The following is a 22980-nucleotide window of genomic DNA, read 5'->3' as shown; positions in this document are numbered from 1 at the left end:
TTAGGAAAAATAACGAAATCTGTAGCTCCCTCTGAAGCCTGTAATCATGCTTGCAAAAACCGAGTGCTCCCGGCTGTTTTTAACCAATCAAGTTAGGGTGGAGGAATCCTACCTGTCAATCACAGCTTGTGCACACGCTGCTGAGCGTGAGTCTGCCCCAGCTTGTGTGCGCTCACACTGGTGTGAACTCACGTGCACAACCTCGTCCACAGAGGGGGAGGGGTATGGGGTATGAGGGGTTTGGGGGGCGATTCGGAGCTTGTTAGAGGTTGGGGGAGGGACCTGAAAGTTGTATCAGTTCGAATTTTCCGACTTTAGACTCGCAATTTTGAAAACCTGCCGACTGCAGCTTTAAAGAGACTAACAATGATAAATTCATTCGAAAAGAAGAAGGGATCCAAATATGAAAGCTTCTTTAAAATTATGCTGTGTAATTTCAGTGAAATTACCTATTGATCTGAACCTAAACCTGCAACACGTGATTGTTTAGCTTTTAGCCTCAGCCTGGAGTATCATGTTTATTTGGGATCACAATCTTAAAATTCTGAATAATATGAACATTATTGTGTTCATAGTGTTTTATTGATTAAATTGTTAATACTATAGTTCTTATTGCTGATGAATCCTTAAAAGATTATCACTGTCTTCTTCCATTCTTTCAATTTCAGTTCTCCAGTTAGAAATATAATCAACAGATAAGTATGACAAAATTGGGTATTTATTAGAATAGTGCCAGAACCACTAAATTGTACATATTGGAGGTTTTTAAGTACATAATTAACTATGTCCAAGCAGGCCTTGATTAAAGCAGTAAAACAGACACATAGACAGATGGATGGTGACAGTGTTTTACAGATTTAGGGTGTTGACAATCAGTAAAAAGTGAGGTCACAGTGACCTGAGAACTTGCAGTATTCTGAACAAGCAGCTGCTCTTAATGTTTATTAATTACGAACTGCCAGCGGCACAAGAAGACTTTCCAAAGGAGACGCTTTTAAGTTCTCTCTCAAATCAGGGTGCATGCACACACACACACACACACACACACACACACACACACACACGCACACACACAGTGAACAGTAGAAATGTTGCACAATAGAAAAACCGACAGATCAAAGCATGCTAATGAAAAGGGTCTAGCTCAGTGTCTTGAATTTTTAAAGTGAAAGCTTTTTTTTTTATCTACCTTTCCATCATAGTTCATACTATATTATTGTGTGCTAACCAAGAGCCCCTGCCATTTTCTGCTAGTAATGTAATTTTATTGTCATTTTAAGCCAAAAAAACAGTTGGAGTGCAACATGGTATTGATATCTGACCCCTCCACCAAGCTCATACATGAGAACACAACCTTACGAGTACAAGTAGCCAAGCTGTTGCAGTCTTGACTGCTTGGACTCTCAATGCTGTTTTCTTATCTTCTTGATAGGAAATGAGTAGTGGTAGTAGCTAGCTGTATATCAACATTTTCCCATGGATTGGTTATGCTTCAGGTTGGAAAAAAGAATACTTTTACTAAGTTGCACTTTCTACATTTGTGACTGTTCAGCCTAAAGAGTGCAAAGGATAAGACTGAGCAAGGCTCCAGTTTTGCAAGTTGCTTTAATTCATCCTTCGACAAAGTGATAAAAAGCTTTTTTTAAAAAAGGAGAAAAATGGATAATCAGGTCTTAAAAGTTCAGGTGGGAAAACAAAAGATGCAGGAGAGTGATGCAGCCTAATGCATGGTATTTATCAAGGACAAACAAGTAAGGAACTTGCTGCTTAAGGCAAAGAAAGACATGATGATAATGGTTGTGTAATGTCAAGTTGGCAGCGTGTCGCCAAGCAAAATGTCAAATAACTAGTCATGGAATTTTCTTCAAATGCCATTTAAGGATGAAAGTTTATACATGATTTTTAAGATAGATTAAAAGCATGAACTACTTTAAATATGCTGTGAAGTAAAATATCTATTAAATGTCTCTGTAGCCTTTGAGCAACAAATAACCAGATTTCCTGCTCAGAATGATAAAGACATTAAATTTGTCATGAGTAATCTGGCATCTGACAGTTTAATAGAAAACACAATAGGAGTACACACATGGTGCATCCATTGATTCTACATAATATCTACATCTACATAGTATGTTATGGGGCTTGTAATATTTACATTGTAGATTCAAAGAACAACAGAGGTCTATTACGTTAATAAAAATGACATAGTCTAGTCCATTATTTGTGCATGTCACGCAGGCCTAGTTAGATAAAATGTGATGCATTACAATTTTAATGTATCTTTTATGAAAAATGACTATTTGGCCATTGATAAATAATTCACACACTGAACACCTAGTCGTACTCTGGCACTGCTGTACAGCCTTATAAAAAAAGTTTAACTCAAATCTCTGAAATGAACTTTTTGTCATTATCTCTCTCAGTGTGTCAGATTCTTCCAAAGGGTGTGGTTTCAGTAATTGGTCCTGCCTCCAGCCCTGCGTCTGGGTCAACCATCAGTCACATCTGTGGAGAAAAGGAGGTGAGTCCAACTTGGTGAGAGCAAGGCCACGTCCCAAATGGGCCACTCAAATCAAACTACACTTTAGGTGTAAATCAGTCTATAACTTGGGCTCATCCACACAAGATACTTGGATGGGAAATGTCACCTTCAGAACAGCAAGTATGAATAAAAAAAAAAAAACTGATGAATAAAAAAAAGGATGAATCACGTCATACAGCTTCTCCTCGAAACATCTCACTCATTATTTCAAAGAAGTGAGCTGCATATCGAGGTCCAAAATGAGGAGCTTATGAGGTCATGAGAATCCTGACGTACATGCAGACACTGATAAAATGTACATGTCCCTTACAGAACAAAAACAAGAATGTTCTGCTGTGATTCATCCGTGTGTTTTACTTTTAAAGGTGGGGTATGAGATCTTGGAAAAACGGTTCCTGCAAGCTATATTTTTGAAAATACACAACCTTGCCTCTCCCTTCAGTCCACCCCTCGAAACCACGCCTTCAAAACACATGAACGAGTCACGAGTCTGTGAACGCGCAGGGGGGAGGGGGGCTGACGGTTGATTGGCGTGTCAGAATCCAATAGAAGTAACTCTCATCATTACTTCTATTGGTCAGACATTTCCTCTTGCTACACCCTCTACTATGGACTAAAAGATTTCGTTTTTTTCCCAAACATTCTATTTTAGTGGGTGCAATGGGGTCGTGAGAAGGTTTTCAGACAGTTTGATAAAAAAAACTCTCCAGAAAACATCACAGACCCCACCTTTAATACTAATGAAACAAATCCATTACTTTGAACATGATGCCCATGTCTACTTATCATTATTGCCCTGAAAAGAGTTTTCATAAACATTCATCTTTGGTGACATGGACGAAAGTTGAAAATGGATAATAATTTTATAATACCCATGTGGATTATGGACAAGGACTTTAAATTCTTAAACAAAATAGTCCTTTTCGACACTTGTATAAAATTTAATCAAATACAATCACCTTAGTTGGAGATTTGGTTAAATAATTGTAACTATATGAAGGAGGTATTGAACAAGTTGTTCAGTGTTTTAGAAATCAGTGGGTTAGTCCCTACTGAAATACATTAAACAAGTCTTAAATGGTTCACTTTACACAGTACTTGAATTAAATGTGCTTCAATTTAATTTAACTTTAATGTTTACTAAATTGTTACAATTTATTTGGAGTTTTATTTCCAAATGGAACATGATCAATTAGATTATGAAAGTGGCTAATGTGGAATATATGCTTGATAATATTCACGTGACATGTTCATTAAAGCAATCACTATCATGTAATTGAGTTTTTGTTTGCTACGACACTGAAACTATCGTGACATCTTCGCTCTCAGGCAACAGTTGTCAAAGCATTTTGATTGATTTTTAAGCAGATAAACTTGTCTTCAACAATTTCCTTGCTTAAGTGAATTAACTGTTGTTCATCTCCACCACTTTTTATTGTAAGCCTTTAACCTTCCTGTCACATGTCAAATGTTATTGGATTCTAAGGTTGGATTTGAAATAAGCTCGTCATATCAGAGCGAAACCGAGCTGAGTTAATTACAGTTGGCCATTTGAACCTCTAAAGTTGTGAGTAGAAGTTAAATCAGTAAACAGCTGATTAGACAGGACAGTTGACCTCTGACTCAATTTCTCCTTCATCACAAAGGTTAATTATTTTTCAATTCGTCATTCATTTCTCAGCAAAAATACAAACATGTCAGGGCATGTTTCTATTGGTAGAAAAAACTTTGTGCCCGAAATTGGTGGGAAAGGATCATGGATGTACTTCTTAGGCTTCTTTATTTTTGCACCCAAATATGCAAGGTTCTAACTAACTCTAATGTATTATATCACCGGAGCGACAGCTTGCACTTTTTCTTTTAATCAATGCTGAAATTACTACTTACTGTAGTAAGTAAGTCCTTTTTTCACTTCCAAAAAGAGTCCATCAAATGATAAAATGATAAAGAGTCCATCCATCCATTTTCCATACGCGCTATCCAACTCAGGTGTGCGGGGTGGCCGGAGCCTGGCCCCAAAATGTGAGAGCATGAAGAAAAGGAAATTACAATAAGTACTTTGTTCCATCTCCTCTGGATTTTATGACAGCTTGAATTATTTGAGGACTTGTGAAAGATAATATTCTTCGTCAATCGTCTATTTTTAGTTTTCACCATAAAGTTTCAATCAGATAGAGATGTGGACTGTCTGTTGGCCGTGCCATTGGGTTGATATGTTTTTCCTGAATTAAATTTTGAACGAACTTTGTTCTGTGGCAAGATGCATTATCATCCAAAAAAATTATCTCCTCATCGCCAAACCTGTTTTCGACTGATGAATGAGAAATTTTCAATAGAGGGAATGACTGCCATCACTGATCCTTTACTTTACCATCAAGCACAAACAAGCACATTTCCACAATCACTGATGACACATCAGTGATTGTGGAAATGTGCTTGTTTACCTCAAGCATGTCACCTATTTGTGTTTCATGGACCTGAACCAAACAAAAGTTAGTGCATCATCACTGAATATCACTTTCATGATCATCCACAGTCCATCACTCTTCTTCTGCCCATTTTAACTTTGTTTTCTTCTGTTTTGATGTGAGAGATTCTTTATATTCGACTTTTCTGGATGTAAATCCTATTTCCTTTAAGTGGATTTCTTACACTTAAGTCACAAACACTAACTCCTTTTTTTTCTATTTTGAAGGCATATGGGTTTCAGTTTTCTGTCGTGACACTTTGATGTTTTCCTTAGTCGATCCTTATATTTCCCTTTTACAAGCTTCCCATTTTATTACTCCTTGGTCATAATCTTAGACAAAGCTGACAAGGAACAAACAACATCTTTTGCTACACTCAATGTTAAATGACCTTTTTGAAGGAGTCTTCTAATCCCTTCCGTTGTTTCCACAGACAGCTCTCTTGTTTGAACTTTGTTTCCTGCAGCAGTTTGTTAATCTCTGCAACCACTGTCTTTTAACTTTAGACTAATTTACATATATAGCCTTTAGACAGGTAATTGTTTTAGAAATGCAAACTCAGTGATTCCATAATGTTTTCCTCTTATTTGATTTGAAAAGAAAATGCCAGAAATGGCTGTAGTTTTATTTATTTTTCTTTTAGGTATGTTTTATAAAGACAAAACATTCATCTTTTGAATTACTTAGTTTTTTTTATTCCATAATTTTTGCAAGGGATTGTCATTTTTCCCACTGATACTTTTTTTCAATACTTCTCCATCCTTCTCCACATTTTCCTTCACACAAAGGCGGTCTTGAAGCAAACCTCTCTACTTTCCTCCTCGTTTCTCTTCATAATTTCTCTCTTTTCTCTTCATAATCATTCTTCTCCTTCCCCACTCGTTCACTTAGATCCCTCATGTGAAGATCGGCCCTGAAGAAACCCCAAAGCTGCCGTACCTTCGCTTCGCCTCAGTTACACTCTACCCGAGTAATGAGGACCTGAGCCTGGCCATCGGATCCATCCTGCGCTCCTTCGGCTACCCTACGGCGAGCCTCATCTGTGCCAAAGCTGAGTGTGAGTCTCTGAACTGTGTGTCTGCATATGTTACATCCTTGCCACATCTTTTCATTCCCTCTGTGTCCTGCTTGCAGTGCAGTGTTGGCCACTATAAGGGTGAAAACATTTGATTTTAAAGAAGCTTTGGCTTTTCCGGTGACTGAGTTGAACTGGAGTTGTTCTTGGAGTTTTTATCCATCTTCTACTCTGCATGTTTTCATATGCGCAGTGCTGCTCTGCTGGAATCAGATACATGACAATGTGCTGAGCAAGTGGATGTGCTGCACCAAGAGCCGATGTTTGTTCCCAGCGAGCAGTTATTTCAAACTGTGGAGTTTTAACTGAATTTACCAGGAGATAAAAATTTTATCTGAGCTCAAAACAGATTTGCTGGGGCCAGGACTGGACGAGACCTTTAAAGGTGCCCTGTGGTATCTGACAGTAAGACTCCCTCAGCAGTTTTTTTAAGACCTCGGAGTTGCACAGGGTGGGATTTGTTCAAGATTAGTCCTTCCTCTGAACAATGTTGCCTGTTGTTGTTATTCAAAAACTACTAATTCAAAGTCAATGTTTAGGTTTTATACTTATGAGGGTTTTTTGCTCCTCACTGGTTCCAAATAGCCAGGAGAAATGAAAAATTCATACAAAATTAAAGCATCATTTATTTTAAGCTTTTAAAGTATTGTTTTATCTTTCAAAGGGAATTAGTGAACTTTTTTATTCTTGTGGATTTGTTGGGCTAAATGGAGCATTTGCCAAAGGTAGGAATATTTTCTAAAGCTGTGTAATGACGTTTGTGTTTATATTATTACGATATTATCTGACAAATACCTACTCTTCTGTACAGCACTTGTGTGGTTATTTTAAAGTGCTTTATAAATAAAGCTGGATTGGATTGGAAATAACCAACAGAAGTAATTTCAACCTTTGATTGCCCAGTTGTGAAAATGACCACAAACACAGCTGACATTTTTTTCCTGTTAATGGAGTTTGTTATTAAGAGAGAAGAGACGAGTGACTTTGTCGACATTACAGTTTTGGTGTAATAGGCTGGAGGGAGGAAAAAATTGTGAAACAGAATTGGTGCCATTTCTGCTGTAATGTTACCCACGAATAGAAATTATTTCTATGTGCATCGCAACGCTAATGCAAAACGTTTATCAAAAACCTATTAAAATAAGGACAAATGCTAAAGCTGATTCACTTATAACAGCAACTTCTTTTACTTTATTTTACTATCAGAAGTGTTAGCTTTTCCCTCTTTTATCCTTCCTGTCTTTTCCTACGCTTCAATTTAAGAATTTTTTCTTTCTTCTTCCCACTATTTCACTCTTTTTCTTGCTTTTGCTTAACTTCAACCTTATCCCGTACTTTCCTATTTTCTTCATTCTTGTGTCCTCTTGTACAAGTGTTTTTCCTTCCTCATTTCCTCCACTGATCTCACTCTGTTCTTCCCCCTGCCTGAGCTCACTGTTCTAATGTCTCTGTCTTTAGCGGTCGCCTCAGAACATCAGTATCTAACTGGCAGTGTTTAACAGGCCTCTATGCTGTCATGAACTCTACCGTCGGGCAATTAAACCCAGCAGGGCCTCGATGAATGTTTTATGGTGGCAATTAGACACGACACACCCACTTCTTCTATCAGGGGCAGGCAGGAAAACGACGTAGTGGATGACCGACTGAGATGATGCCAGCAAAGCAGCCTTCACGAAATACTACTCAGGAAGTATTTTAATAATGAAAGCCACTCTTTTTTGACCCATCTAGTTTTCTTTTGTCTTTTAAAGTGTACACATAATTAATTAATTTACATGAATCATCAAAGACATACTTACACCCTTCGATTTTTAGAAAATGCAATTGTTCCTAAATTGACATTTGATATTTAGATTTCGGAGCACAAAATTTACCTATTTGTAGATCAAACTAATCACTTCATCTGTCTTCCATGGTATGATTAGATAACTATAGATCCCTTTTTTTTTTGCAAAAATCTCCTTTTGTTCTTTAAGAGAGAGTATTTTCTATGGTTTTTCATCTCCTGTATCAAAGTGCCAGATGTCCTCTGAAATTAGCATATTTGGTAGCAGCACTCCTATTTGATCCGACAACAAACATTGTGACATTCATTACAATAAACCAAATATTAATCAAATTTCAGCCACACTTATGAGGTGCCTCTAGTTGCTGTACAAACAGCGACTCTACAAGCTGTTCTTCCAACCTTGACATATACTTGTCAGAGTGCAGTGTTGACACACCAGTTGAAAAGTGTAATATATGTAACTGATTTATTCAGAGAAAAGTACATAGTATGTACAACAGCTCTTGAGTTTTAAGGCACATTTTCAAACCGTTGTTTCCATGTGTCAAAGAAAGAAGAAGATTATGAAAAGGGTATTCTGTATCTGTTTTCAGCTGAGTAAAGCAAACTATATTGGAAGTTTCAAATCCCACTTAATCAATTTATTGAGAAAAGTATGTAATGTAATGCAGAAAATGTTTCTAAACATTTCTTGAAATTCAGTATTTTCTGATAAGTAAATAGCTTCACTGTTTGGACACATGGGACCATTTATTTTTCTAAAGAAAGAAATCTAAAAAAAGACTTTGTGCATAATCTCTTTTATCCCAGTCTGTTTATTACCTTTTTTAAGGTTTTGAAGAAGCCATCAAATCATAAATTTCTGAAACTTTGCTCTTTTTTTCAAGTTGGAATAATAACTTAAAGGATAAGACCGGTTTTTTGACATTGGGCCCTTGATTTCACATTATAACATGATGTTCTACTCACCCCTGCTTGTTGTTGGTCATTTGGAGCTGTTCCGAAGATATTCGAGAGGCGTCTGGCTGCTCTGTTGAGATATTCGGCCATGAAACGGTTTCCTATGGGCAAGCTTATACAGGCACAAACTATGCTGTTTATAATTTATTAATTACTGTACACTAGCACTGATAACGTGGAGGTGCGTCGCTTACTTAAAAAAATCCGGGTTACTAATTTTGAATTTTAGCCGAATGAATAAATAGGCAGCAGGTCTGTGGGCTGTCTGTGGCAGTAGCACCACGAGGACGTCAGTAACACCCACTTTACGACAAAAAAATCAAAATTACAGTAACCCGGATTTTTTTAAGTAAGCGACGCACCTCCACGTTATCAGTGCTAATGTACAGTAATTAATAAATTATAAACAGCATAGTTTGGGCCTGTATAAGCTTGCCCATAGGAAACCATTTCATGGCCGAATATCTCAAGAGAGCAGCCAGACGCCTCTCGAATATCTTCGGAACAGCTCCAAATGACCAACAACAAGCAGGGGTGAGTAGAACATCATGTTATAATGTGAAATCAAGGGCCCAATGTCAAAAAACCGGTCTTATCCTTTAACATGCAAATAAGTTGAATACTCAGATGGGGGTAATTTGTTTATTTCCCTAATCTTTTTCAGCCTCACAGTATCTGACACTTGCAGCCACTGGTGAATTTGCTGCTGCAGACCGCACCTGGATGACTAAAAACTTGAACTTTTCAACCAAATGGAGCTCATATTTCACCCCACCATGTTTGAGAGAGGCAGTCATATTTACCATGTGGTTAAACAGTTTTTATTTTTCTCATGGCTCTTTCCGGCTCTTTAGGCCTGCTGCGATTAGAGGAGCTGGTTCGCCACTTTCTCATTTCCAGGGAGACGCTGTCAGTGCGGATGCTGGATGACAGCCTGGATCCCACCCCTATGCTGAAGGAGATCCGTGATGACAAAGTGGCTACGATCATCATAGACGCCAACGCCTCTATCTCTTACCATATCCTTAGGAAGGTATGTAACTTTTTTTGTGACCTCACCCTTGTTGTTCCTGTTGTTACCTTTTATGAAACTTGTATTGTGTTACTTATCTTCAGAATCAGTCGTAGTCCAGGTGATGGTTGTCATTTATGGTGAGCACTGCATAGCTTAATGGGTCAAGATGTTGATATGAAAGCAAATTATACCATGATATAAGGAGATAAAATTGTCAGAGCAGACGATTGAAAATAAATGAATAAGTTATAAAAATGCGTGCTCTTTCAAGTTCAGGTTGGAGGTTGCAGCACCGCGGGATTGTTTGCACTCAGAGCCTGAGCAAGGTTTAAATTTTAGATGCTCCCCTGAGTGGAGCACATTTTTTTTTCTTCTAAACTCTTTGAACAAGTATTTAGAATTTTTTTTATTTTTTTAACTTGGTTAACAGTGAAGCTAATATAGTTTCTAACAGAGTTTCTTAAAACAAAAGCCTAAGCACAATAGTATGTAAAATGGAGGTAGCATCTGAAATGCACAGCAATGTCAGGGGGAATGAGAACTCTTTTATGGAGTTTAGCATTAAACTCAAAAGAAAGTGAGACAATTTAAAAGGCAAATGCAAAGGGATTAGTGTGAAAGGAAATTATTTAGATTGTCACTCAGCAGATTCTGCTAGATAAGGTTTTGTTTTTACACCTGAAAAAGCATCTGCGAAGCACTTATGTAACTGGACTCTGTAATTCATTATAGGGAGAGGAGAGTTCTTTTAGAAGAGTAAAACCCTGAGAACAGCCTTGAGATTAAAAAGAAAACAATTCATTTTTCAAATTGTGCAAAACTTTAATTTTCCCTCATAGAATGGTTGAGGTATATGTAGCATAATAATCACATGCGAATGAGAAATTGTGTCCAGACTTCTGAAATGAATAACCAGAGAAAACCATCTGATGCGATCATGCCAGCCCTGGCACCAGTAAGGGCTTGGATTACATTCATCTTCGTACTTTGACCTTGATAACAAAATCTGTCAGCAGCCAGTGCGAGTCACAACCAACTTCTTGCCACATTAGGTGACTCCAGAAGCACATTTTGCCACGATCCCACACACAAATGCAGACCCATGCACAGACATACTCACAAGGTGAAAACAATACCACCTACGCTGTCACAGATGGTATGTGATTAACTGTGTGATGTGCCACACTTGTAAATAAACCTGTGGGATCCAAAGTATTCAAATATGGGCAATAAGAGCTCAGTCTTATATCTTATTTCTCACTGTGATCCTAAACAGTTTTAGCTTGATTACAAGGAAATTGAAATCGCGTAAACGCATCCTTTGGGTTATTGCAGTCATTGGCTCCTCCACAGGGACTGAACAGTATACAGTAGAGAACAGGCAGGTTTCCTGCTGAACTAGCTAATAGCATCCAGATTCCAACTAAAATGTACCAGTTTTTAGCAGGGTGCAGCCTTACTCTCATATTCTTTGGACTTGACAAATTAAAAATGCAAGATTTCTCACCAACAGCAGTGATTTTTTTTTTTTTCTCTAAAGCTCAGGTTGTGCAGGCAAACTGAAGGAAACATAAGCTCACAGTGTGTGGGCAAGGTTAATGGATTAATAAAACAACTAATGCAGGATTTTCAGTGTGAAGCTGCCAGCTTAAATCACCACTGGCACTGAACATTTGTAGTGGGAGAGCTCTGCTGTCAGATCCTGGATGTGAAACATGACCAAATAAGTACAAGACAGCTATTCAGACTGACAGGCTGCACAGTTCACTGCGGTAAACCTGCTGTGAGAAGCCTTGAGTGTGCATCAGAAAGTTTTCATGATATGACTACCTAACCTCCTGGCAATTGTAATTCAGAGTTTTAAGCCAGATTTAGACCAAATGAAAATGAGGTGTCTAGACGACTTTTCACCTGCTCAATGAAGGCATACTAAGCTCTTTCAGCTATTATTTTCTTTTTCATTATTATTCTCATTTTAACCACAGTTGCCAAGTGGTTAATGTTAAAAGCTGGATAGACTGTCACATTGTTGGATTCAATTTGGGAAAAGCTATTGTGGCAAGTGGAGAACTTAGAGTACTGTGACTTTTAAAAAATTGGACTTCAGTCTCAGCCCTCTTTTTTGTATTGTGACCTACAGGCGAACGAGCTGGGGATGACATCAGCCTTCTATAAGTACATCCTCACCACCATGGTAAGTCTGGTGCCTTCATGTTAATCATTCAGGAGGCATTCAGGAAGATTCTCCACTTTTTTGCACTTCTTCTCTACACATTTTCTATTCATTCCTTCTTACTTAATTGTAATCGTATTTCTTTCTTTTAATCTGGTTAATTTTACTTTTCTTTTCCCTCACCCTCTTTTCTAATACTCATTGTCCATTGTTATTCATACTTAACATAAAAGGCATTTTATTTCCATCTCTGCAATGTCATTTATATTTTCATTACATTTTACTGCTTTATAACCATCTTGGACCAAGTGATTATTTCTGGATCTTGTTTCCGTTGGTCCTTTTTTATATTTAGTCTCTTTAACTGTATTTTTTTTCTTCACCTCCTTTTCTTTACTAAACCATCTCATCTTTCCTTATCACTTCTCTTCCATTTCTGTTTGTTTGTTCCTTCTAATTCAATCTGCCATCCATCATTAGATTACTTTTTATAGTTTCCTGTTTTCCTCAAATCCCTTCTCCATGCATCTTTTTTTTTTCTTTGTATTTCTCTTAACCTAAACGTCTTCCTATTCTGTCATCCAGTCCTATGATCTTTCATGATCGTCTATGTTCCTTTGATCTAATAATTAGCTTTCCTCTGTTCATAACTTGTTGCACTTAGCCTCCATCCTCCTCTCTACTCTTTTCTTATTCTAAACAACATTCTTTCTTTTCTCAACCTTTTTTTCTTTCTTTCCCCTTTTGTTGTTTTCTTTCTTCTCTCTTCCCGACATTCTTAACTTAACAAATATGTGTCTTTTCATACTTTACGTTTTTCCATCATAAAAACTAAGTATTTTCATACAGTAGGCTATATTCTCTTTTCCCTCAACTCTCCTTTACTGTTCCTTTCCATTAATGACGTGTGCATGTCCTGCCGCTATTTGTCATCATTATAATTTTACTGTTCGGTTTTATGCCCTTGTACAAAAAGGCTGCATACATAATAACTCATCTTGATCTCTGCCTTGACTCTAAACACTGTCATGTCACAGGCTTTATTGGGGCAAACAAACCAAGGGCAAACTTGTCATTCGACCTCTCTGCAAGAAAAGCTTGGAAAGGGACCAAAAGAAAATTTCTTCCGCCACGTCACCTCTTCCACTCTCATTCATTCACCAGAAGAGCCATCTATGACCTATCTTTAACTTTGTGTTAAAAATGCTCTACTTACTGTGAAAGAAGGTGTATTTCAAACCTCTTGAGTCCATCTTCCCTGAACACTGCACTGTAGTTGTACTCATATAGTCCCAAACTTCTGTTTGCACTGTGCATCACCTATATATATAGATATATATATCTATATATATAGATATATATAGATATATATAGATATATATATCTATATATATATGCATGCATATACATGTGTGTTTGTTAGTATCAGATAGTGACCATTAACGTCTCGTCTTGATCCAGTGCAATGTTCTGCTGGGAAAACATGCATCCTGGGACTCACATGGATTTCCCTTTGACACCTACCTAAACATTTCTACAGACCAAGAACCCCCCCACAGCAATACAGTATGGCAACACCATTCCTCTAGCGAGCAGCTTTCTGCAGAGGGACAGCACTGAGCCTGGCGAAGAAAAACTTAGGAAGGACTAACAAGCATGTCAAGGAGCCTGAGATGTTCCCCTGACCAGTCTGATAGGATCTGATAGCGTCTGTGGGAAGCAAGCCCAATACAAGAAGACCCTCCCCGCTACCCACAGGGTCCAAAGAATCCGTTGCTAAGGTCTTGGTGCAAGACACTTCAGGACACCTTCAGATGTTCTTTGACCACTCCTCGACTGGTCAGAGCTCTTTTGGCAGGAGCAAGATATTATATTACAGGATCTCTGTTAGGCAGATGGTCTATATAAATGTCCATATGCGTACATATATATATAGATATATATATAAAATATACAAGTTGTATTGTATTTATTGTACTGTCAACTCTCTATTGGTCAAGGCAGATTGCTGTAGATTTCTTCCTATTAAAAGGGCCTTTTCCTCTCCACAGTCACCTCTTGCGGGCAGTTTAGCAATTAACAAAAAGATCAAGCAGTTAGGGGTTAGCTTAGAATAGTAGCTACTAAAATGGATGGAGGCTTGGCTAAACTTTTGGAAACAGATATTTGCAGCATCACAGTAGCTGATTATATAGATATTGGACAGGTATATTGTGACATTGGTCTTGAAAAGGAACCCTGTGTAGAAACACCTAACACCTGAATTATTTTTGTCAATATTTAGTTAATTTTGTTGTAAAAATTCATTTTCCCTTTTACTAGGAAAATATTTATTTTTCTTTCAAAGAAGTAGCCAGCCTTGAAAAAAAAAAAATAAAAATAAACTTTTCAAATTTGCTACCAATTCAGCTGTAAACTAGGTTTGGTTTCTAGATGCATGAAAAAACACTGAAAAGGCTACGTATAATGAGGATCTGTAGGGGCCCAAAAACAATTTGTTGCCTCACTGCCTCTTAGGACGTTAATCTTGGCATGTAGGTCAATAATCCAGAATGACTTAAAGCCATCAAGTGAGATTCAAAAGGCAGAGCTCTCAGAGTTTAGGTGAAGTAATCAGGAAGTCATTGGTATTGATTTAACCTATATAACCCCTGAAGATATATGACAGTTATTGTCTCTCACAGGGAGGGAAATAATCCAACTCTTCGTAATTGCTCAGAAATCTTAACCATGCTGAAAATTTCGCAACTTTTCCTCATTATTTACCAGAGAGAACTTGTCTAGCCCTAAATGGCTGCTGAAAATATGCTCCTTTCTAAATGAACCTCCGGTGTAAAGCGTGCTGGGGTAACATCATCGCTGGTGTCCTTCTGGAATGCTGTCGCAGTGTTTCTTCCCTCGGCAGTGTTGGCCTGCTCCCTGCAACCTGGCCCGCCAACTGCTCTTTGTCAGTGCTGGCAGGCTAACAGTCTGACAGCCGGCCTGGCTGCTGCTGAAATTGATTTGGCATCCAGCGAGTGCAACAGAAACAATAACAGCAACAGTTTCCTCACAGGCTTGGACAATATTAAGAAAATAAGAGAGACAGAGACTTCAGGGAAAGGATGTTAACCTCACACTCAGGTTTTAGCATCAACTTCTGGGCAGAAAGGGTTCTAGAATCTAAATATTCCAAGAAATTTTGATCAAGGGTATAAGTTCAGGTTTGATGGTGATTTAAGGAAATAAACAAGGCTTCCTCTCTATACTCTTTGTACCCTCTATAGATACTTTATCTGCAGGTTGAATAGATTCTTTGCCAGAATGCTTCGCAGGCAGTCTGTCTGCAACGCTGCACAACTTCAGACCATATATAACTTTCTGTTAAGACTTTCCACTGCATAAGATTTGTATTTAGTCCAGGTAATTTCTGCTGTGAAACCATATTTGCACTACTTACTGGTTTTGCTGCTTTTGCAATTGATTTGGTATCCGCTGAGTGCAAAAACAACAGTAAGAGTAACAGGTCCTAACATGTTGGGACAATGTTAAGGAAATGAGAGGGAGAGAGATTTGGAAGTCAAAGTGGCAGGATTTTTTTTATATTTCAGTCCCAGAGTCAGTGCATATGTTGCTTTACAGCTGGAGTCTATTAGACTTCTTATCATTTCATAAAGCATGCGTTGAAACCTAGCGAGGATACAAAGAAAAATTAAAATCATTTTGACCTGAAAAATGCTTTTTAACTTGAAATATAAAAAAAAAAAGACTTGCTTAATAGAAGTGACATGCTGGATAACGAGATTTCTTTGAAATATCGTGTCCACAGATCAGCTGCTTTTTCAGTCGCTCAGCTCAGGAGCATGTGATGGAATAGACTTGCTCCTGTAATTGTTAGTCCCACTGTCTATGCAAGCTTAGTTTTCTCAAGCTATATATTGAAGTGAAAGATGACATTGCAGTCGGTCAGTTGTTATATCATGGCAGATCTGATGTTTATTGACTGGTTTGGTGATTTCATGATTCAGGAGTATCTATAATATTTAAAGTGCAAGTAATTGAATTGGTTGAAGTACTTACAAACAATAAATGTGTACTAGCACTGTTTAAGAGGGAGCTTTAAAGAGATGGGAGGTGCAATCTCATACACAGGCTGAACTAAGATTCTGCATAAATTACCAATATAGGATCGATTTCTTTTCAGATGTAAATGATGCAACAATTTGTAAGAGCAAGAATGAAGGCCAGGGAATATAGTTATATGTTTGATTGAAAAACTAACTGTGGTGACTTTGTACACTTAGTGCAGGTAATGGTGATAAAGCCCACAGTTGAACCAGACAACCAAACCGTGACATTTGAGAATGCTGAATGAGTATTTTACGATATATTTGAACAGATGCCTCTTTTTCCATTGTTTTTGTCCATATTGTCTAATGTTGTACAAACTTGACACCAATTCAGATCAGTTCTGGTCCAACTCATAACTGAAAAGGGAAACTGAAGGGATATTTTTTCACCTCCTTTGTCAGAATCAAAGAAACAAACTGCATGACGATCAGCAAATTTATGAATAAGGAATGCTGTAATTATATTAATATAATTACTAATAATATATTATTTTATTAGTTCATTTAAATGGGAGATGATAACCACAGCTCCAGCTGATCCTGGTACACACATGGTGAAATCAACAAGCAAAGTGTTTGCTTCACCTGTCTGTATCCTCGCTTCCTCACAACTTCAACTAAATGTTTCATTGTCAGCATCTGTGGCAGAACACAAATCCTGTGAGGGCTGGAAAACAGTTTGATTGTGGTTTGTTTCAGCAGTGCAGCTCAGCGTGACAACAAAGTTGCCTTCAAGGACTATTTGAAGTTCTTTTAAATTTCCAGGCTTTTGATGTCCATCTTTTTTTCTTCCCTCTGCACTACCCTGCTCTGAACGTTCAAATTGAAGTCAACATAGTGTTGTAGGCAAAAGAAAACTCTCTTTCCTCTCTTTTTTTCTGCCTGTCATCAGGATTTCCCTCTGCTCCAGCTAGATGAAGTGGTGGATGATCAGTCAAACATCTTGGGCTTCTCCATGCTGAACAGCAGCCATCCCTTCTACCTGGAGTTCATCAGGAGTCTAAACCTGTCCTGGAGGGAAGGCTGTGACATCAGTCCATACCCAGGACCCGCGGTGAGAGAAAGATTTAGCTGCTGTAGTGCTCTGAAATGTTCTTTCTTCGGGAAACACTCTGATTTAGTATCACACTTCCATAGAGATTAAATAAAGAAAGACTTCAAAAGTCCAACTTGAAGCAACAAAGACCAATACATTTCAACATTAATGAGTCACAGATGTCTTAAAACCCTTGATGCTACTGCTCTGCACTTTCCAGTTCAATCATCCATGCCTGCATGTTGATTTTTTTTTTAATTTTCTCTCATGAAAGCAGTCATTTTTTGTGGTATTGTTTGTTTTTAAACCAGATTACCCTAATGAAAACCACTCCATTTTAAACTTGATAGCTCAAAACCTTTTGACAATTACAAATCTACTTCACAGCTTGTGTTTCAGCCATTCCACATGGAATAAATGTAAAAAAAAATCAGCTTTATCCAGGTTTATTTGGATAATTTAAATAAACAACAATATGGCCTCTTTCTACAAGGAACTGCTCTAGATTATGATACACACTAAAATGATTATGGAATTATGCAATTTATACCTCTGGCTAATGAGAGGACTTACCATGCATTCGACTTTTTAGATTAAAAGGTAAAGAAGTAATCAAAAGAGCAACAACTTGGCATTTCTGAAATTCAGGTTTGAGTGCATGTTATCTCTGTCTCTGTTCTCCTCGATAATTAATAGACCCACCAGGGTTATTATATTCCTTCAGAGCTGTTTGTTTCATTTGCAGCTCTGATATCAAGGAGGGGATGACACTGGCTTTAACAAAGATAATAACAATGACACATTTGTCAGTCTCTGAAAGCAGCATTATTACTGCAGAGAACATTCCTCTGTGTGTTTATTCACTCATTTCTATCTTATTAAGGTGCAAGAAGATATCTAGAGTCATAAACACTGGTATTTGACTGTAATCAACTTTATAGTTGGATGACAATGGACATTACTTTATGATTGGCTTTATGGCCCTGTGCCCAAACTGACACTATCACACCATTTGTTTTGTCCAAAAAATATAGAGCAAACTCAAAATCCATCCATCCATTTTCTATACGGGGGGGCTGGAGCGCAAACTCAAAATTACTTAGATTTATTATACATCCATCTATCCACTCATCTTTTATACTAACATTAACCTGTTGAGGATCTACAGTGGCTGAAGCCTACCCCAGCTGCCATGGGGCAAGAGGTGGTACAGCACTGGAACAAGAAGAAGCATTTTCAATAACGTTTACTTCTTCATAGTTATTAGTTCTGCAGCGACCCATACATCTTTTAAGTGATGATAAGATATGATCTGAATCCACCTTTTCTGTCATTCAGGTCCATTCCACAGCCATTTTTCTCATTCTCATGAGTCTCTTGGGTGGAATTTAGGATGATTTCTTACATTGTTGAAACCAGATGCAAGATCTAAGAATGAAGGCTGTAACGTTATTTTGTCAAAGCAGGTAATGGGCTTTAATGCTAATTATAGGTATAAAATGTTACTTTGGCAAGAAAATGGGACATAATATCAAAGTTACAGAGGGATTTATTCCAAGTAAAGTTACTTAGAGGTGACACGTGTGAACTAGAGGAAACAGCTGTGGGACCAGACAGACTGACTGGTGTGAAGCTACCAATCAATTTTTCACTCTTTCGGCATATGTCTTCCCTCATCTATCTTTTCTCTCTTCAAACTATAATTAGTTATCGTCATTCAGCCTTGAAACTATCGACTCGTAGAAAACTCCAATCCCACTCTTTTTTTTTTTTTTATCAACGTTAGACAGATTGTGCGAGTGCGGCTCCATGCAATTCATCTGATTCCCTGCGAGTGTCGGTCTGACTGACAACTGATTGAACAGATCAGAACATCTGACTCTGATAGGATTACTCAATTGTACTCGACTGAACGCTGAAATCAAGAGTGCCTGCTTCCCTAACCTGTGAAGCACCAAGGCACTTTTTTCTATTAAGATAAGTATTTAACATTTCCTTTAATCCTTGGACAAACAGAAAAGTTAAAACCACAGATTTTTGTCATAAAATCTACACGCAATCAAATTAGGTGCTTAGGTTTTTTCATTTGACTCATGCTGCTCTGTACTGTACATCACTTACAAACCAGTATCTGACCCATCAGTAAACAAAAGTGACTCTGAATTGTATTGTTGGGGTTACAATGTCCTGACACCCACTCGATACTTGGGGCTTTATAGTAACTCTGCATCGTTGGGTGTTATGAGTTTGAATTTCACCAGACCTGATGCAGCACAGTGGGTGGTGCCTCATAAGGCAGCTGACAAATCAGAGCAGAATGTGGTTTTCTGTCTCCCAGCTTCTGTCTTACATTAAACTTAGAAATACAGTATAGCATTCCATAGCAAGCCATTTGGCCATAGAGAGTTCAAGGCCAGTTTGCTCCCAAATCCTTCCCAAAAATCAGGTCCAAACTCGTTCCCGAAACGATTTTCCTGTGAAGTGTGACCGAGTGTTGACACACCACTTTAAATGTTAATAATGTTCTGTTTTTTCTCTTTTTCGTTTTCATAATGAGTAGCTGTCATCAGCCCTGATGTTCGATGCTGTTCACGTTGTGGTGGGCGCTGTGCGGGAGCTGAACCGCAGTCAGGAGATTGGAGTGAAGCCGCTGAGCTGCACCTCCCCACTCATCTGGCAGCATGGGACCAGCCTCATGAACTACCTACGCATGGTAAACACATATTTCATGTCTATTGTCTTTGGAAGCATTATTTAGAAATATAGCAGTCACACTAATTACACAGCAACATTTTCCAAATTGAAATGATTTACCTGCTAAGAACAAAAATATTTGACAATCACATTGAATGTGGTTGCTGAATGACTGTTGCAAATTGGGACATTCTGAAATGAAAGCTGAAGAATAACAAAAACATCTAAGCACAATTCCATCAAGAAAGGTGTTGGGGAATGGGGATTAATGTAGGTTAAGATCAGATTTATTTGTCATGTATACATTTGAAATTTGTCCTCTGCTTTTAACCCATCCAGGTTGGCACCTGTTGACACACACATGCACAGGATCACACACTCATAGAGACAGATGCCAACCTGGAGTGGTGGGCAGCCATTCACAGCGCCCAGGGAGCATGGGGGTACGGTGCCTTGCTCAAGGGCACCTTGGCTGTGACAAGGAGGTGGACAGACACCCCTCCAGCTGTCAGTTCCACCAATTTTTGATGCTTTTTCCTGTGTATTGACTTAAGCCCATCTAAATGCAATTTAAGTGTTAAAAGGCTGAGGTACTAAATCTAAAACTAAAACAAAAAGATGTATATAGATACAGAAAGAAAGGCTGTTAAACATTTATCTGAGAGCGTTCACGTCTTTAAGTTTCCGTCAGTGTCACGCTAATCCAGTGATAGTTTTTAGTAAATGCATGTAAACGTTACAAACAAGAACTGCTAATAGTTCATTTGGCTGCTTTTAATGGTACCTATGTAACTATGGAAACTGAAAAACTGTAAAAAAAAAAAGTTTTGTAGTGGTTTTGTATCCATTGCTGAATCATTTCAGTCTCACCTTGCTTTATGAATGGCTGTTTGCTTTTCTAATAAGAATTTCAATTAATTTAGATTTAATCCAGTTCATTTCAATTCATTTAATTTAATTTAATTTCAATTCAATTAAATAATACTTCAAATCAAATGAACTATTAACATATCAGTCCAAGTGCGGCTAAGTTCTCAGTGGGTTCACTCAGTAAGGCAGCATTGTATGTATATTAAAGTTAAGTTTTAGAGGACTTGTTGGTGTCAATATAAGAAGTTGTCATAGTCCGCAGCTTAGAACAGAATTCATTATACATTATACCATAACAGAGAGGGGGGATTTTATTCTCTTTCTGTATTTATTTCTCTGGCATATCTCCCTTTTGTCCTCCTTTAATTTTCATATATATTTGATTCAGTCTCATCGTCCTCTTTCCCTGTTTGTGTCTGTCTGCCACTTCGTGTTTTGGCCATCCACTGATGATGCCTCTCCCTCCATGTTGTTTTTGTTGCTCACGGTGCATCACTTCATCATCTCTGCACTATGTTTGGCAGCAACCAGGGACCTCTTTCTCTCGCTGTCTCTCTCGCTCCACTGTTTTCGGGATGTAATTCATCTTGAGTCATGCACACATGCACTCTCATTCATACTGTACGTGCACTCGATTACGCATAACTCACACAAACATCTGGAACAAAATGCATGCTTGACTGCAATTGTATCACACAGGTCTCCCACTCATTTCCTCATCCCTGCAAACAAACATATTGTAGCAGTTCTGTCATTGATCTAATGAACTGTAGGTTTTCTCAGTGTCTATTTCCATAATGCACTTTTTTTGTGTTTGTGTGTGTCTTGTTTTTTTTTCTCTCCCTCAGTATTTCTGAATGAATACCTTTTTGTGTCAGATTAAACTAAAAGCTGTTCAGAACCTCTAATCATGTTGCTTTAAACATTACATGTTTAAAGTAGTCACAAAGATACAGATTGTCCTGCTACTTTAGATCAAAAAGTATCTCTGGAAGATGGTAGGCTATGTACTTCATGTTTGGCACGATCGTTACTTCTATAGCTTTTGAGCTTATTGCTTCCATGCGGGCCAGCCAGGAATATGCTAGTGTGAGTCAGTATTAGTCATTGTTTGTGCTGCAAGCTATAGTGTGGTTTGCTTACAAGCTAACTCACAAAAACTTCAGTCGCTAACAAGCATCCTTTGTTTTGGACTCTCCAGGACAGAGTTTCTGTTTAGCACCATCCTAGCTGCGCCAGGTTAGAGTGCCATCACTCAAGATGCAGCCTTACAGTGAATTAACTTTGGTGGCAAAATCACTGTAATCTAATGCCGACTTTGTCTCTCCAAGCTGGACATTGCAGCAGTTGTTTAAAAAATGAATCCCTTTCTTTGCTAATGTGTCTGGAACAATATGTACTTTTTATTTTATGCAACATGCAAATTTAAGCCAGGGTCACATGGGGATTTATATTCTATTACACTAGGGCTTTCACAATCAGATTTTTGATAAAAAGTAGCCAAAATAACAACAAAAAAAGAGTAACAATATCATCCCAATATAGACCATTTCTGGGGAAAAACAATGCTTTCTTAATTCACATCATTAATTTTGATTATTTTATATTGTGTTTCTTGTCAAATACAGTAAATTGAAGATATAAATGTGGGATGGGAGCTGGGGAGTATTTGATAAGAACTGTACAAAAATATACATATCCAAAAAGAAACTATCCACTTGATGGATACATAAGCAGCTGAGCTGATTCATAAAATACCACCAGCCTAACAGCCAACATCAATACATTGTCAAACAAAATAAATGAAATCACAACTTGATGATGCATTTCATTTGAGCTGTGACATGTCTCATTGAAGTCCCACATATATACTCTTCATGTACTATTTGCCTGACTCTGACTGAGCAGAAACACTCAAAATAGCCCTTTGAATCTGACTACAAATGGATCTAATCTTGCTTGTTGGTAAGAGCCTGTTAGCTAACAACAGCTTTTAATTATTCTCTCATCAGGTGGAGTACGACGGCCTGACGGGTCACATTGAGTTCAACAGCAAAGGACAGAGGACCAATTACACGCTGAAAATCTTGGAGAAACACCCTGCAGGCCATAAAGAGGTCAGAGGACAAGTAGGGTCAAGTGGGGGGGACTGACAGAACAGAGATTAAGTCAGTGTTAATTTGTTCCAAATTTGCCGTTAATGTGATCTCTTTGAACAGATAGGAGAGATTCATTTACAGTACAGGAAC

General features: G+C 38.0%; 1 protein-coding gene across 2 annotated transcripts in view; it reads left to right on the top strand.

Annotated features, from left to right (window-relative positions):
- LOC142367499 (glutamate receptor ionotropic, kainate 5-like) overlaps positions 1-22980 on the top strand; it is a 242992-nt gene that overhangs the window by 168352 nt on the left and 51660 nt on the right. For both annotated transcript variants that reach the window (XM_075449494.1, XM_075449493.1), the window contains 7 exons: positions 2424-2521; positions 5902-6067; positions 9689-9867; positions 11990-12043; positions 17024-17185; positions 19728-19880; positions 22744-22848. In XM_075449494.1, coding sequence (XP_075305609.1) covers positions 2424-2521; positions 5902-6067; positions 9689-9867; positions 11990-12043; positions 17024-17185; positions 19728-19880; positions 22744-22848 — 917 coding nt within the window. The remainder of the gene's footprint in view (positions 1-2423; positions 2522-5901; positions 6068-9688; positions 9868-11989; positions 12044-17023; positions 17186-19727; positions 19881-22743; positions 22849-22980) is intronic.

Source organism: Odontesthes bonariensis, chromosome 18 (genome assembly GCF_027942865.1).
Source record: "Odontesthes bonariensis isolate fOdoBon6 chromosome 18, fOdoBon6.hap1, whole genome shotgun sequence".
In the NCBI taxonomy this organism is placed as follows: domain Eukaryota; kingdom Metazoa; phylum Chordata; class Actinopteri; order Atheriniformes; family Atherinopsidae; genus Odontesthes; species Odontesthes bonariensis.
The sequence above is the reverse complement of the archived record's forward strand: the minus strand, read 5'-3'. Positions and strand labels throughout refer to the sequence as shown.